General features: G+C 43.6%; 1 protein-coding gene across 4 annotated transcripts in view; it reads right to left on the reverse strand.

Moving 5' to 3' along the window:
• The window catches only part of PIANP (PILR alpha associated neural protein), a 325,782-nt gene that overhangs the window by 38,049 nt on the left and 273,133 nt on the right, over window positions 1-14,600 (reverse strand). For 3 of the 4 annotated variants that reach the window (XM_069650667.1, XM_069650666.1, XM_069650665.1), the window contains 3 exons: window positions 9,112-9,193; window positions 8,527-8,751; window positions 5,629-5,717 (listed from right to left, as the gene is read on the reverse strand). In XM_069650667.1, the coding sequence (XP_069506768.1) occupies window positions 5,630-5,717; window positions 8,527-8,751; window positions 9,112-9,193 (395 nt within the window). In that variant the 3' untranslated portion in view covers window position 5,629. The remainder of the gene's footprint in view (window positions 1-5,628; window positions 5,718-8,526; window positions 8,752-9,111; window positions 9,194-14,600) is intronic. The other variant, XM_069650668.1, reaches the window with a different exon arrangement.

Raw genomic sequence — 14,600 nt, forward strand, 5'->3', positions numbered from 1 at the left:
CTTCTGCTGAACGTTGTGGTTTTTTATCTGTCTCCTGAGTGAGTGGGACCTTTTCCTCATGCACTCATTCTTTTACTCTGTAAATGGGAACCCTCGTTCATGACTTTTGTAGTTTATTTATGGAGTCCTGCGTTCCTCCATATTTTGTAAGGCATCTGAAATTAACTTTTTATAACACGCGGCACCTATTGTACAGTGCTACTTTGGGCTCCCATTTGTATTTTATTTTTCACATGTTCCTAAGGGATACTTTTTATCCTTTCTACATTTTAAATTGTGCGATCAGCACCCACCCCCTTCATGTGGAGTACTGAGGGGTTACATGGTATCCCCTTTCTCACTGCTCCTGGAACATTTCTTTTATAGTGACAAGCATACCTGAGTTGCTGGTGGCAGTGGACATGTTCTGCCAACATTTTGTGATTTTTTTCCCGCAGGCTGTGTTCACAGCCCCGGTAATGCACAAAAGGGTCACCATTGACCCAAAATGGTGGCTGCTTTCTTTTTTCTCTTTTTCTTGTGTGCTTGTTTTTTCTTGGTCCTTTTTCTGCTGTGTTGGGTGGGGGTGGTCCTGGGTTGACTTTTGTCTTTGGTGGGAATCCCTCAGGAAGTGTCTGTGAAAACAGGAAACAAGGGAGGAGTCTGAAACTCTAAAGCCCTTTGAGTTCTGGCATGCCTGTCTGGACTCAGTTCCAACTGGGAGGATTTGAGGACAGCCGCCCCCCAATGTTTGAATGTAGCATGAGTGCTGAGTGGCTGGATTCCTGGATAAATGGCCTGGATCCTGAAGCTGAAGACAAGTCGACCACTGGAACAGAAGAAGCAAAGATGAAGACAACCAGAGACACCTGTACCCCCTTCCGGTAACCGGTGAAGCCTGCTGACGTGACCGCTGCTGTCCTGACCCTGTTTTCAAATCGTCAAGGAAGCTCCGAAGAGGAAGAATTCTTCCCATAGACTAGTGGGCATAATCAGTCCCAAATCCACCTGCAATTTGAGCCATCCCACAACATGCTGCAACCTTCCTGGGCTGTAATCTGCCAATAACATGGGACCTGCGACCATCCTGCGGTGCATCGTCTTCCAATAAACAAATCTTCCAGAAACTTTAATGAACTCCTGTTGGACTTCCAGAAGCAAGATTCCACTCTTTAAAGTACCCTCTCCAGAGTGTAGGACCGATCAAGCAGGTGATGTCTCTGAAAAGGTGCCAAAATCACAGATCCTCATTGGAGCACAAAGAAGCCTTTGCTGGGGGTCCCCGCTCTTGACTGCTGTTGTGAAATTCCACCCAGAGTCCCTCTTTTTATTACGATCACCAAGGAACGCTGGACCGGGTCTGCAGCTGCTATCATGTGAATGCATCCAGCTTCATCTTCTTCATCACTCCTAAGGTACTGTGGGACTTAAGGTAATGCTCACCTGAAGTCATTCTGTCGCTCCTGTGTGGCTAGTGGGGTAATTTCTGTGTTTGGGAGTTCGCCCATACACAAACGCCCAGGCCCAGTGCTGGAACGCATGCAGGGAGTCTTCTACAAAGTCTCTGAACTCTTCTATCCACAAGAACTGTTACTTAACCGCTCCAGAAAATGTCCACAATAACCTTTTACTGTTCTACAGTTGGCGCCTGCCTTTTTGACCCCCACTTCTGACTCTGAAATAGACTCAGAACTAGATATGGAAGGACTCTTGGAGCCTAGACTCTGTGATAAGATTATTAAGTAACTTACCTTGTGTTTGGTGTTGTTTATAGCATAAGGATAGTTATAACAATGTTTCTTCCCTTTGAGTTTCCATTATAATAAGCGTATCTAAAGTTAGTACTTACCTTTGAATTGTGTCAATATTCTGAAAAGTAACTAACACGTATGGTGCTCACTTGCTACATAAGGTATTGTAACTGTATTACTCCTAAAACAGAACAGCATACATAGTTTTACTCCAAAATTATTACTAACCTTTGTTTGTTTCTTTGTTTGTTTGTTTTATTAACTTTTTATGCGCGCCAAACCCAGGGGTAGCAGGGCACAGTGGCAAGGAAATGCAAAACGTACAGGTTACATCATAGTATAACGTACAGTAGAGAATACAATAGGTCTCTGGAACACAGATAATTACAAATAAAACAAAGTTCAAGTAAGGCCAATCAGAGTTGCAGATGTATAGAGTCAAGAATTAGTGCACGTAATTCAGTAGGAGGTAGGTGACAGGTCAACTGAGGTCAGTCGAGGTGAGGTGTTGAATGGGCAAGTCCGCTCTTAAGTCTTGTGGTAGTGAGTTCCAGGTTTTTGCAGCCTTTACCGGGAAGCTATTTCCTCTGATTGTAGTGAGTCTAAAGTTCGGTACTGTCAAGCAATTAGAATTAACAGCTCTGGTCGGTCTAAGAGATTTTCTCCTGTGGAATTTGTCAATCAGGTATCTAGGGGCGGAGTTATTAAGGGCTTTGTGGGTCAGGGATAACATCTTGAGATTTATTTTATTCTCCGTGGTCAACCAATTGTGATGGCGTCTGGCGGAGGAGATATGGGATCTTTTGTGTATGCCTAGTGCTGCTCTCAGGGCATTATTTTGTAGCATTTGTAGTCTTTGAGTTATTGTTTCATTAGCTCCGGAATATAGAGCGTTGCAGTAATCAATTTTGGAGAGTATTAAGGCTCTGGCCAGGATTAAGCAACTGTTATTGGAGAGGAATGGTTTACCGGCTCTTATCAGTTTGCACGTGTAAGCCGTGGAGGAGGCAAGGGATTTTAGCTGTTTATCAAGTGAAAGGGTAGAATCAAGATAGAATCCAAGGGTTTTTACATCCTTGGACACTTGGATGATATTCCCATCTATGTTGAATGAGGAGAATTCCTGGCCTAGTTTTTTGATATTAGCTTGTGTGCCGAGGATAATCAACTCTGTCTTATCATCGTTCAGACAGAGGCCATGAGTGGCCATCCATGCCTGGATGATAAGGTATACCTTGTTTACCAATTCCGTGTCTTTCGCATGATCCCCAGAAAGCGGGAGGAGGATCTGTGTATCATCTGCATAATTAGTGTAGGTGATACCGAGATGCTCCAGATCATCAAACAAGGGATTGGTGAAGATATTGTATAGAGTTGGGGAGACACAAGAGCCCTGGGGGACACCGCATGAGATGGGGGTGGGATCTGCCGCTGCTGAGGGCGAGAAGACTCTCATCGTTCTTTCACTCAGGAATGACTCGATCCATCTAATGGCTTCCGGGGAGAAATGAGCGGCGGAGTCCAGGTGACTACAGAGGACTTTATGGTCCACCAAATCAAAGGCAGCTGAGATGTCCAGGAGTACTGTTCTCCCTTTGTCTCTCAGCTCGTCAATTTGGGATTTCAAGTCAATAAGAGCAGTTTCTGTTCCGTGAAGGGGACAGAAGCCCGATTGTCTCTCTCCTAGGAGGTTGTGTAGTTCTAGATGCTTTTGAATTTGGTTGTATGCGGCTTTGTCCAGAATCTTGAGAAGAAACAGTACCGTAGTGATAGGGCGGTAATTAGTGGGGATGAGGGGGTCTAGTGTCTGCTTTTTAAGGAGGGGGAGTACCCAGGACTGTTTAAGGTTGGCCGGGATGGTGCCTGAGGCAAAGGAGGCGTTAATCAATTTGGTGATAAAGGGAGATAATTCTCTGGCAGCGTCTTTTATTAATTGTGCAGGGCAGATGTCACCTTTACAATTAGATGGTTTAAGCGTCAGGATGATTTTTTCAATTTCCAAGGTGGTCATTTTGGAGAAGTGGAAGGTATTACTATGCGCCATCAAATTATTGGTATGGGACATTTTAGGCGAGTCATGAATTTTGAGTACTTCTTTTTTTTGCTGGATTTTATTTTGGAGTGTGATAATTTTATTTGTTAGGGCTTGCTGGATATCTGTGCACCAAGGTTTGTCCTTGGTACAGGCGTCAGGTGTGGCGATAGGAGACTCAAGTTCCTTTAGAATGGAAAAAAGCTCTTTCATGCTGGAATTGGATTTGGCTATACGATCATCATACGAGTTACATTTTGCCTGGAAAACTTCTTTTTTGTAAAGTGAAGCGAGAGAAGTTAATTTAGCTTTGTTATCGACTGAGGGACAGAGCCTCCAGGTGATTTCACTCTTTCTTTTCAGAATGCGTAGGTCTCTTAGCTGTGGAGTAAACCATTTGTTTAGATGAGGTTTCGGTTTGTTTGATCTAAGTTTGAGAGGTGCCAGTTTATCTAGAGTAGAGAGCATGATATTATTAAATTCTTGCACTAGGGTGCTGGGGTTTAGATTTGCTGGTAATGCGTTGAGGGTCGGTAATACAGCTGGGATCACTTTCTCTGCCGTGATACATTTTTTATTTCTGGTTAAGCAAGGTGGCACTGGTGGAAGGGCCGTGGGGTTGGGTCTGGAAGTAGCTAGGTTAAAGGACACCAAAGAATGGTCTGTCCAAGGTAAGGGCATTATGGACGAAATAGTGGCTGAACAGTTGCAGTCAGCTATCCAATCTAACGTTCTTCCCTTCAGGTGCGTAGGCTTGTCAACTCTGAGTTAGGCCTAGTTAGTGAATAGTATTGGCTACCACTGTAGCATTAGTATCCATGGAGTCGTGGAAACCTAAGTTAAAGTCCCCAAGGAGGATTAGTTGAGAACAGGGTTTGAGGTTATTAGTGAGTAGGTTGTGGAGATCCTCTTCAAAGGTGCCTAAGGGGTCTGGGGGTCTATATAGAAGGTGGATGGTGAGTGCTTGATTATTATTTATCTGGAGTTTGGCAGGTAGGGTCTCGCAGGATTGGATCGATTGGGTGGGTACTAGTCTGAGTGAGAGGCTCGTTTTAGAGATTATGGCGATGCCGCCACCTCTTGCACCTTCTCAGTCATGTCTGATTATCGTGTAGCCATCTGGGATGGAGAAGCATGAGCGAAGGACCTGCTGCATTGTGTAGCCAAGTCTCTGTGATTGCAAGAAAGTCGAGGTTACCTTCTGAGATTAGGTCGGCAATGTCTAGGGCATGGGCGACAAGCGATCTCACGTTAAGGAGTGCTCCAACGATGGTTGGGGTCTTAGTGACCTCTGTGGCTTTGGGGGATAGAGTGGTAGATGTATTGGGTGTTTTAGGCTTGTTATCCTGAATTGGGCAAATATTGGAATTGGGTTGAAGAGATAGCCTAGTATAACGAGGTTTACAGATTTGCTGGAAATTGGTTTTGATATTGGTAGGGGGAAGAGACCTGCGGAGAGGTTTGTGCATTTTAGTTAGTCTGGCACGGAGTCTAAGGTTTCTACTAAGTGTGTCACATGGGAGTGATACAGAGGTGGCTGTCTCAGGGGACCCATGGATAGGATGTAGATATTGGCCAGGAGAGCTACAGTTCAAATGTATTACAGACGTCAAAGGAGGCAGGGTGTTAGGTAGGTTAGCATCTAACATGATAAGTGAGTGTAGGATAGTCCTCAGTAGGACTGTGTAAATAGCTGGTAGATACATCGTTATAAAAAAGATGCCTATCTAGAATACCAGATTAGTATTATTAGGCAGCCAGCAAATACAAAGCACAGTATATGCTAGAAATATCAGCATGTAGGAGCAATTACATAAGGTCATTCTAAAAAGTCATTCTAAAAAGTATTTCAAAGTTATTACTTACCTTAGAATTGTTTCCATATTCTAAAAAGTGATTGCAGGCTCTGTAAAAGGTTTACCTGCTTCTGTTGGTCTTGTACCTCCATGTTATTCCTGAAACGGAATAAACCCCAAAGTTTACTATAACTGTGGTTTTACCTACCTAGAGTTGTATACTGCCATCCCATAACTCGTTTACACTGTGATTTACATACAAGAAGTATTGTATTGGTTTTATAATGGGTTTTGGTTATTATGATAGTACTTACCTTTTTTAAGAATTCTCTTTACCTGTAAATATATATAATAAACCATTATTTGTACATACCGCTATTGGTGTGTTTCTTTGGGCCTATGTATGCTGCACGTTCTTTGTACCTCCGTGCAGCCCTCTCTCCCACCTATGATAAGCCTGGCTGCTCTGCTACACTACCATTAGCTTGCGTGGTAAAGACTTACTAAGAGTTGGAGTTTCTGTATTGCCCCAGGATAGTTTTATAAAGTCAGTTGGGTGGACTTTACAAAAACTGTCCTAACAAATGCCCACATCTGGGAGCAACCATATCATCTATGATAAACATTAGTACCCGGTGAGGAACAATCAGATTGTTCCAATCAATCTGATTGGCCCTCGTTGGGTTGTTACCAGCCCAACAAAGACTTACCTGGTAACCGTTCCCCCGTGCCACGTGCATTGATGATCGTTCCCGTGGTATCTCGTCTTTCCATCGAAAGAGTTTCCAACGAAACCCTTTCCATCAAAAGTTTTGCAACTCATTTCTTCTCTCAGGCTTTAACTATCGCCCCTTGGGCATTACCCGATAATTAATGCCCCCTCCTAGGGTTCTATTGCATTATTGGAGAACACATATCTTTTCAGCAGTAAAGAATGCAGAAGCTGCCGGGAAAGCCATAACAGAATTTCTCAAAAGGAACAGTAACAAGTATATAAGGTTTTCCAGGCTATTATTAGAGTACTGTGGTATGTGGGGCTGAATTGTGGGGTCTAGATGAACAGACACAGACAAAAAGTATGAGGGAAATTACTTTTTGGAAACAATTGTTGCAGCTCCTAAGGAGCTTCCCCAATGCCACATTATCTAATTATATGTGTGACCTTTCAGTTTCAGACAGGGCAAATAATAGTCCAGCCAGATATGACGTGAACATGGTTTTTAATGTTAGAGAGTCATTCTGGACAATAAGGCAAAGAGGGCTATTTAAAACGATCTCATGTTTCTGCTACGTAAAAGATTTGATACAATTTTGAGGTTTGGCGAATCCGCAGCAACTCAACACGCGTCTGATGTGTTCCAGTGAAATATCCTTCCAACTGCTACAATTGAAACAAGCTGGCAAGCTTAAATCGCATGAGTGAATTAAGTAAATTAGATCATTTGCGATGGCGGACATATATTCCGGGGAAGCCTGTCAACAGCCTTGCATTCAGCTGTTATCCAGGCCCCGGGAGAGGCATTTCTTTGCTCGAGCGGGGAGCAATCAGATCCAGTTAAATAGCAACACAAAACATTGGAAAAGGCGCAATGTTGATCTATGCAATTGACATCAAAAAGCAATTGACAACTTGCAACTTTTTCGCTTGATCTGTCCTCTTTATAAGGAGTGGGAAAACGTAGGCTCATGACCGAAGCTATCCGTACAATAAATGAGGCGATGATGTTTCGGCTAGGTGGATCTGACATAGGTTTAACTGCAATGGTGGCTGCCTTTCTAGGCGCAGCCTGGACATCTAGGGCCCACTATGCTCAGGCTTTGTAGCCACCATAAGAGTATGCTCCCTAGGAACGGTTTGTTGCATCCAATAAGGTTTAGTGATTTGAGTCGTTGGAGGTTGCGCTAAATCCTAAGAACCTCGACCTCCTCTAGTTTTTACAAATGCTTTGGCTTTCATTATTTGGATTGTCTTCTTCCTATTTGATTCTGTGATTTTACTGAGAATAAAATATATATTATTTGCCAGGGTCCAGCTCAAGCCCCCTCTTTCCATATGATAATACCCCTGCCCCAAACCCCTCCCCATCCGTTTTAACCCCTTACCCCTTCCCATATATATAGTTTTAATCGTTTTTTTTAAATGTTTTGTTTCGTTTAAAAATCCTTTGTTAAAAATGTTATTGTTAAAATCACTGTATACTGTTATGTGTTTTTAATTATGTTCTGTATTGCATGCATTTTTTAAACAATGTTTTATATATTGCATGTGCTCCATTGTCTGTTGTGACGCAAGGAGCATGGAGTTGAAAGTGTAATAGAATCAATTCATCTGTCAATCAAGCCAAGGGGGTACCACCGGCGGTGAAAGGCGACCCTTCTCTTCAAAAAAAATTTGTATAGACAAAAAAAACGAATTTTCACCCTGGAAGTGGGAAATGCCAAGGAAACCAGAAGTGAGCTGCAGAAAACCCTCAAATAAGAGTACTTGGTAGAGTCTCTCCCAGGGGTTATTCACCCAAGAACAGGTCATTGGGCTGTGTTTGTGCTGGTAGAGAGATTCCCAGACCCCCCTTTGTTTTGAATAAATTAACTTTGGGTTTCACCCTAAGTTAACAGGGCGATCCAGACGTGGACCCCTTGCTCACTGTTCTTAGAGAGGCAACAGTTTCACCTCACTGATGATGCCCAACAAGGCTGAAACACGTGTATGGGGTTACTGATGGTACTCTTGTTCAGAGGAGAATTGCCTAGCATTTCGGCGCTGGACTGCCCTTGGGCAGGACAAAGGCTGATATGCGTGGAAATTTCTTCTCTGTGAAAGGGACAGTGATCTAAACACTTGGTAGAGTCTCTCCCAGGGGTTATTCACCCAAGAACAGGTCATTGGGCTGTGTTTGTGCTGGTAGAGAGATTCCCAGACCCCCCTTTGTTTTGCTCAAATAAGAGTATATAACTAGGGCTGCCTTACCGGTTGAGCTGAAACACTGGGTTCTTGGGGGTGTTCTCCATCTTGCCCTTGCACTCCTGGGCAGCCAGGGACTCCAGCTCTGCTGCAAACTTAAGGGAGTCACCGTAGGAGCTGAAGACAGAGAGCGGTCCGGGGGATAGGTCGGTGAGTGGCTGCTGGCTGTCCTCCTGCTGCAGCGGGTTCTGCTGTGCACTGTGGTGCCGCCGTTTCTGGTTACGATCCCAACTGGGGCAGAGAAAAATACATAAGACTCCCGGAGCCACCACACAATGACTTCAATGCCAATTTACTTATGCACAGTTTCTGATTCTTAGCACAACCCAACTTACATCCCCAGCAGAGGAATCTTCTTCACAGACTCACACTCAAGAAGTTCTCCCGCCACCATGGATTCATTGATTCACTCAATAGTTTTATGCAGCACAATGCGTCACTTTCCGGCCACTTGGCACATTGGATCTGGGAAACATGGCCCTTTCGTGCAACAGACTCACGCGTCACTTTCATGCCAAACATTTAAACCAGGGAGAGTCGCCTTTGATCATAGCGTGAGTTCTAGTCAATATCAACAATGTTCAGACTCACCAAAACTTGATGATGATCCCAGTGGCCACGAGGACGATGATGGCGGAAATGGAGATGGTGACATAGAGCTGGGGGTCAATGCCTGCCGAGAGAAACAGCAGAGACACGAGGGAGGTTAAAATGCACGCCAGCACACAAATGCACGAAGCATGCTCAGGAAAGGAGGGAGCTCAATGTTGCGAGTCGGGTTAAACATATTCCTGTCAGCAGGGTTCAAAATGAAGATTCAATAAGCAGGAGCTAAAGAGGCTCATGGGTGTCCGGCATCACCCAGTGGGCAGGGGCTCCCGTTGGGAAACACAGTAGCACACCGTACTTCCACAGTAGAGGCAAGCGTTACTTTTTTGCCCATCATGTGTGATTCATAATGATTAAATGTGTCCTAGAACGGCTCTAATCCTTCTTTACAAACATTCTCGAGTACTCAACGTTATTGTCACGCATGTATGTTTGTAAGCCAAGAGGGGAGCCAAAAGTATCTCCTGATAGCTGTTGGTTTCAAGCTAACCAGGCTCACCCCGGTTATATCCAGGAGCTAAATAGAACCCAGCACTTTTAAGCTGTGTCGCCAGTAAGAGGTGGAAGGAAGGGGAAGGAGCTCTAGTACAGGTGGGGGGGAGAGGGGGTTGAGCGCATTCCTATCCACACCTTTTAATGAAGCCAGAGGAAAAACCGCAGGCTGGTTATTCCCCACGGGTACAATTAGGAGACAGCCCCTTCCTTCAATATCAAAAGATTCCCCAAATGTCGAACAAGATTATGCCTAGAGGGGAGGAAATGGACCTAGGATGTCCTTCCTGTCTCCTCACTGCCAAATACAGCCAGCAGCCCCTGAGCATTTCCTGTGTCATCGCATGAGTGCTTTGGAGGCCTAAAGCACACCCTCTCTCTGACTAGACACAGCACCCCACCTTTGGTCTAGTCCACATGTAATGGTATCCCTTTGTTAGAGAGACTTTATTTAGACGTTTTGCAGTTTGATCGCGCCATGTTGTCCGATTTGTTCATGTGTGTGTGGTGGTAGGGGTGTAGGGAGTTGGTGGTGGAGGCCTAGGGGGGGTGGGGTCATGGGATTGACCACAACTGCACAACCAAACTGCAGACCTTCAAAGGAAAGTCTTTCGAAATACACTGAACCACCTGTAACGTAACAAGCTTCCTATCCCCATATCTGACCCCTTTACGTGCTGTAGTGACGGGCACTTCATTTGGATTATCGCTCATGTTTTAGTTCGGTTTTAAGATGTCCAATGACCATTTTTAAAAAGGAACCTCAAGAAAAAATCCAGAAAAATGTATGGCTATATTATTACACTCACAATTAGGATTTCTTTTATTAGTATAAATCAGCCAACAAGGCTTTATATACATTAAAAGAAAGAAAGGGAAAAAAGAGAAATAGAAATATAAAATACGCAATTGAAGCATCATGATCATACGTAACAATCTCTAAAACCGATTTAAAGCTAGTCCACAGATTTACCATCTGATAACGCAAGATCTGTCACCGCCAAGCCAATCCCAGCAGCCCTGAACATCCTTCTCTTCACCGTATCTAGGCAGCAAGGGTTTGGTAGTCTCAAGAGACCAACTGTCACATAACCCACACCATCCTAATGCCTGCAACCTCAAGGGTCGTAACCAAGCTAAACTTGATCTGAAGATATGTGTGAGCGATCCGATTATTCGAACAGTCGATTAAGTATTGAGTACTCCCCACACGCATGCTAAATTGGAGAAGATATTCGTCAGTAAGAGATTTAGTAGCAAGGTCAACTATAGTCTGCTCATAATCAGTAGCATGAAAGGTCTTTTTGACCTTGGCCCTAAATTACTTACTGGTAAGAACTGCCCCCTGTATCAATACCAAAAAGTGGACACTACCTTCGACCCTCGTTTATTAGTTGAGGCATTGCCAGCTGGACTCCTGCTCCAAGCGCATTGGCTACAGATATAATATGTAGAAAAGTGTTTTCCGGACTGTTTAGGAGTTTCCAATAAGTTAGCATACAACACACTTTGAGTGCACCACCAATGCCTGGGAAGCCAAACTCAGACAACATATATTCCACTGGGCTACCCCTAGGACTTTTAATAATGGATTTAAAGCACATCCCATCAATTTCTTTCAATTTACACAGTTGTTTGATTTGGAAATCAGGAATGTGATTGGTGGAGACCAGGCTGAAAATCAGCCACTTTGGTTCCGATGGGTCACCCAACATAACTTGGTTGCAGGTGGACTAACAAACAAGCAGTGGCATTACATTGTGACAACGGGTATGTAGGATTTGAACTCAAGGCACCTATTGCGCCAGGAACCGCCTCAGGTGAGATGCAGACCCACTGGCTGAACATTGCAGTTTTGAAGTTCAGATGAATTGGAACCTCACAGAAATACAGCTTCAAGGTTGGCACCTGCGTTTTATATATTTATATATATACATATAGTTCTTTTCTTACTGTTTTATTCTCTGTTTTCTCCTCCTCTCCCTTCTCCCTCTCTCTTCCCAACCTCCTTTACTTTGTTCTATGCTCTTACTCTATCAGAATTGTTCCTGGACCTAGTATGATAGCAACAAATGTTTGTCTCCTCCCACCCTCCCTTTATTTGTCCCCGCACACTCCTCCAGCACTAACTAAAATGTCGTCAAGTCTAGTATGATAATTGCTTGTTTTGTTCCTCTCCCTCCTTTCTCCTTCCCTTTCCCTCACCTCTTGTTAATCTCTGGCTCTACCAGAAATGTCATCAGGCCTAGTACGGTAGTCGCCTGTCTGTTTCCCATTTCCTTCCTATCTGTGTTTTAGCTCTTGCACTTTCTGAAATGTCGTCAGGCCGAGTACGATAGTTAATTTCACATTCTTGTTGTTCATGGCCTGTAAGAATGTCCTTGTATTTTCCCTTGTTCCCTCCCTTGCCATGAAGCGCTTTGAAACACATTGTGTATAAGCACTATATGAATAAACTATCATATCATATCATATCCCCAATTGCAATGCAAATGATCCGACAGTGTGTATGGACATGTACAATTGTGGAATTTTTATTTTTTGTTTTTATATGCTCAATTTTGTATAGAAATGAACAACAGTTGTCTAAAGAAAAGTCGACACATGTTTCGTGCTGAGGATCTTCATTAGGGCTAATGCAATTCTCTACCCAGGTGTTTGCAGAAATAGGAGAACATAACATGAAGCAAACAAGTAGAAAGGAAGTCAAGAGAGAGTACAAAAACAGAAAGTATACTAAATACTTAAATACTGCAGAAAAAATGAAAATAAAACAAAAGAATTGAAAAGGATCAAAATATTGTAGTTGCTTGCATTAATCTACAGCTATCATTTCCCTAGGTTGGATTATCAGCAGAAAAGTCTAACACAACATTTAAGGCACATTTTGTTTTCCAATCGTGGTAACATGAGGGACTTCACAAATTAGAAAATGATTCCTCATTTGTGGTGCAATGAGGGAATTTGTGTGGCAGGCTCAACACTAGGAAGAGACGGTTTGGGCAAAATGGAGGTGTACAATAATGTCTTCATGCTCAGCTGGGGGAGGTCAATGCAGGTGCAATCTGGTCCCCCAGGAGGAGGGAAAGGTGTCATGCTACGTGTTGGTGTACAGGAGAGGTTTGTGACATAACTCACCTGAGATCAAACACTTCTCAAAAGAGTTTACCTGTCAGATATAGGGATGCTTGATACCCAAGAGGGTGACCAATTGACAGTAATGTGGCCTATTCTCTAACAGGGGTAGCTAATATTATAAAAATCAATAAAACTCCAAACTGAAACACGTGAGGCCCTCATTAATCTTTGTATGAGTTTCACAGGTTCATAATTAGTCTAGCTGAACATAGGCAATTATTAAAAGTGTGCAGATATGCAAATGTGGATAAATGTCCATTGTTGGGTACATTGATTAATTTGTCTGACAAGCTGAACCTCACTGGAGCTCTAAACATGGACATAGCTCTCTACCCTGCCGGATGACCCTGTTACATCTGCTCAACAAGGCTCACAAGTTTACTGTGAGGAGAAGGAGCAGTGTTCTACCCGCACATCTGGAGTATGCAGCTGCACCCGAGTAGGCACCCAAGGAAGCGGACCATAGCCTTGGGACACGGTCAAATCCACTCTTACCAGGCATCTAATTGCCTTTCACAGGTGAAAGGTGCCTTCTCCCCTCAGGGTCCTACCTGTTGGTTCAAATTGTCATAATTTGTCATGGCCACCATAGTGTAGTCCTAAATCCAGTCCTCCTGTCACTCAGTCTTCAAGCAATGGGTGGCATGAGAGGACAACGCAAGTGAACATGGCAAGAAAAATGTGCACAAGATTACACAGTGAATAGTTTTGAGTCAAACAACATACTCTCAGGAACCAAGATACATGTACACTAAAACCCAGGATGTGCACGTGGAGTGTGCTACGAATACAAATATATGAAAAGGGATGTGGGGTAAGTGCTTAGAAGCCCCTTATGATTACAAAGAAAGTCTGCAAGCTCCTCACCCACAATTGCTATTACAGGTACAGTCAGCGCTAAGACCACATACAGGACAAGCAACGACAGGATCTGTGAGCTCCCAACCTTGTTGGTATTGTATAAGGTAATTTAAAGACAATACGAGGATGAGGAAACCACCTGAAATGTTATTGTAGCCCATGAACCCTGTTGCTCACACAGGGTCCCAGAAAGTCTATAACAGCAATAGGAGTATAACTTAATACATCAGACACCTGACAAGGGATGACTAGGAAAAGTAATTACAGAATAGTGAGGAAAACATAGGAATTGTGCGTTGGTACCAGAATTATGGTCAAAGGCGCTATACAAATAACAAGATGAATGAATGAATTCACACAGCAGCTGGATACAACAGCACACTACATCTAACAACCAATATGCAACAAAGGGAGAAGTGCAGGGGAAACCAGGAACAGATTCCAGCAGAAAGTAAAGGATCAGGAGCTGGGAAAACAAAATGACAAGTGCAGAATCTCCTGCCTCCCCACCCAGGGACGGAAAATGGCACAAAATGGAAAATCTATAAATAAGGGGAGTCTAAGGATCATGGTTGCACTGCAGAAAAAGGCAAAGTCAACAGAATAAGGAACACAGACACACTGGGCTGCACAGAAAAAGGAAAGCACTGGTAAGTGCTGACTGCCAAACAGAAGATAGAAAGGGAACCCAAGAAGCAAACATACCAATACACACACTAAATTCGAAATCCAGGGAAAGGGTAACAAGAAATAAGAAACTAGGTACTAGACACTAAGCTAAAAACTAGGAACAAGGAACCCATCTCAAAAAGGAAAACTGGATCAATGACCAGTGCTTGACTGAAGCAAAATTAGTTTTTAAAGCTGACCAACGAGCACATGCCTCAGGTGTGCTGCTTCTTAGCACCAGGCAGCCACAGGCCCTGCTTATCCTCCACCCAACCTTATCCTGCAAGGGTGGAGATGAAGCAGTGGGCCAG

Source organism: Ambystoma mexicanum, chromosome 3p (assembly GCF_040938575.1).
Source record: "Ambystoma mexicanum isolate Mex_15411 chromosome 3p, UKY_AmexF1_1, whole genome shotgun sequence".
In the NCBI taxonomy this organism is placed as follows: domain Eukaryota; kingdom Metazoa; phylum Chordata; class Amphibia; order Caudata; family Ambystomatidae; genus Ambystoma; species Ambystoma mexicanum.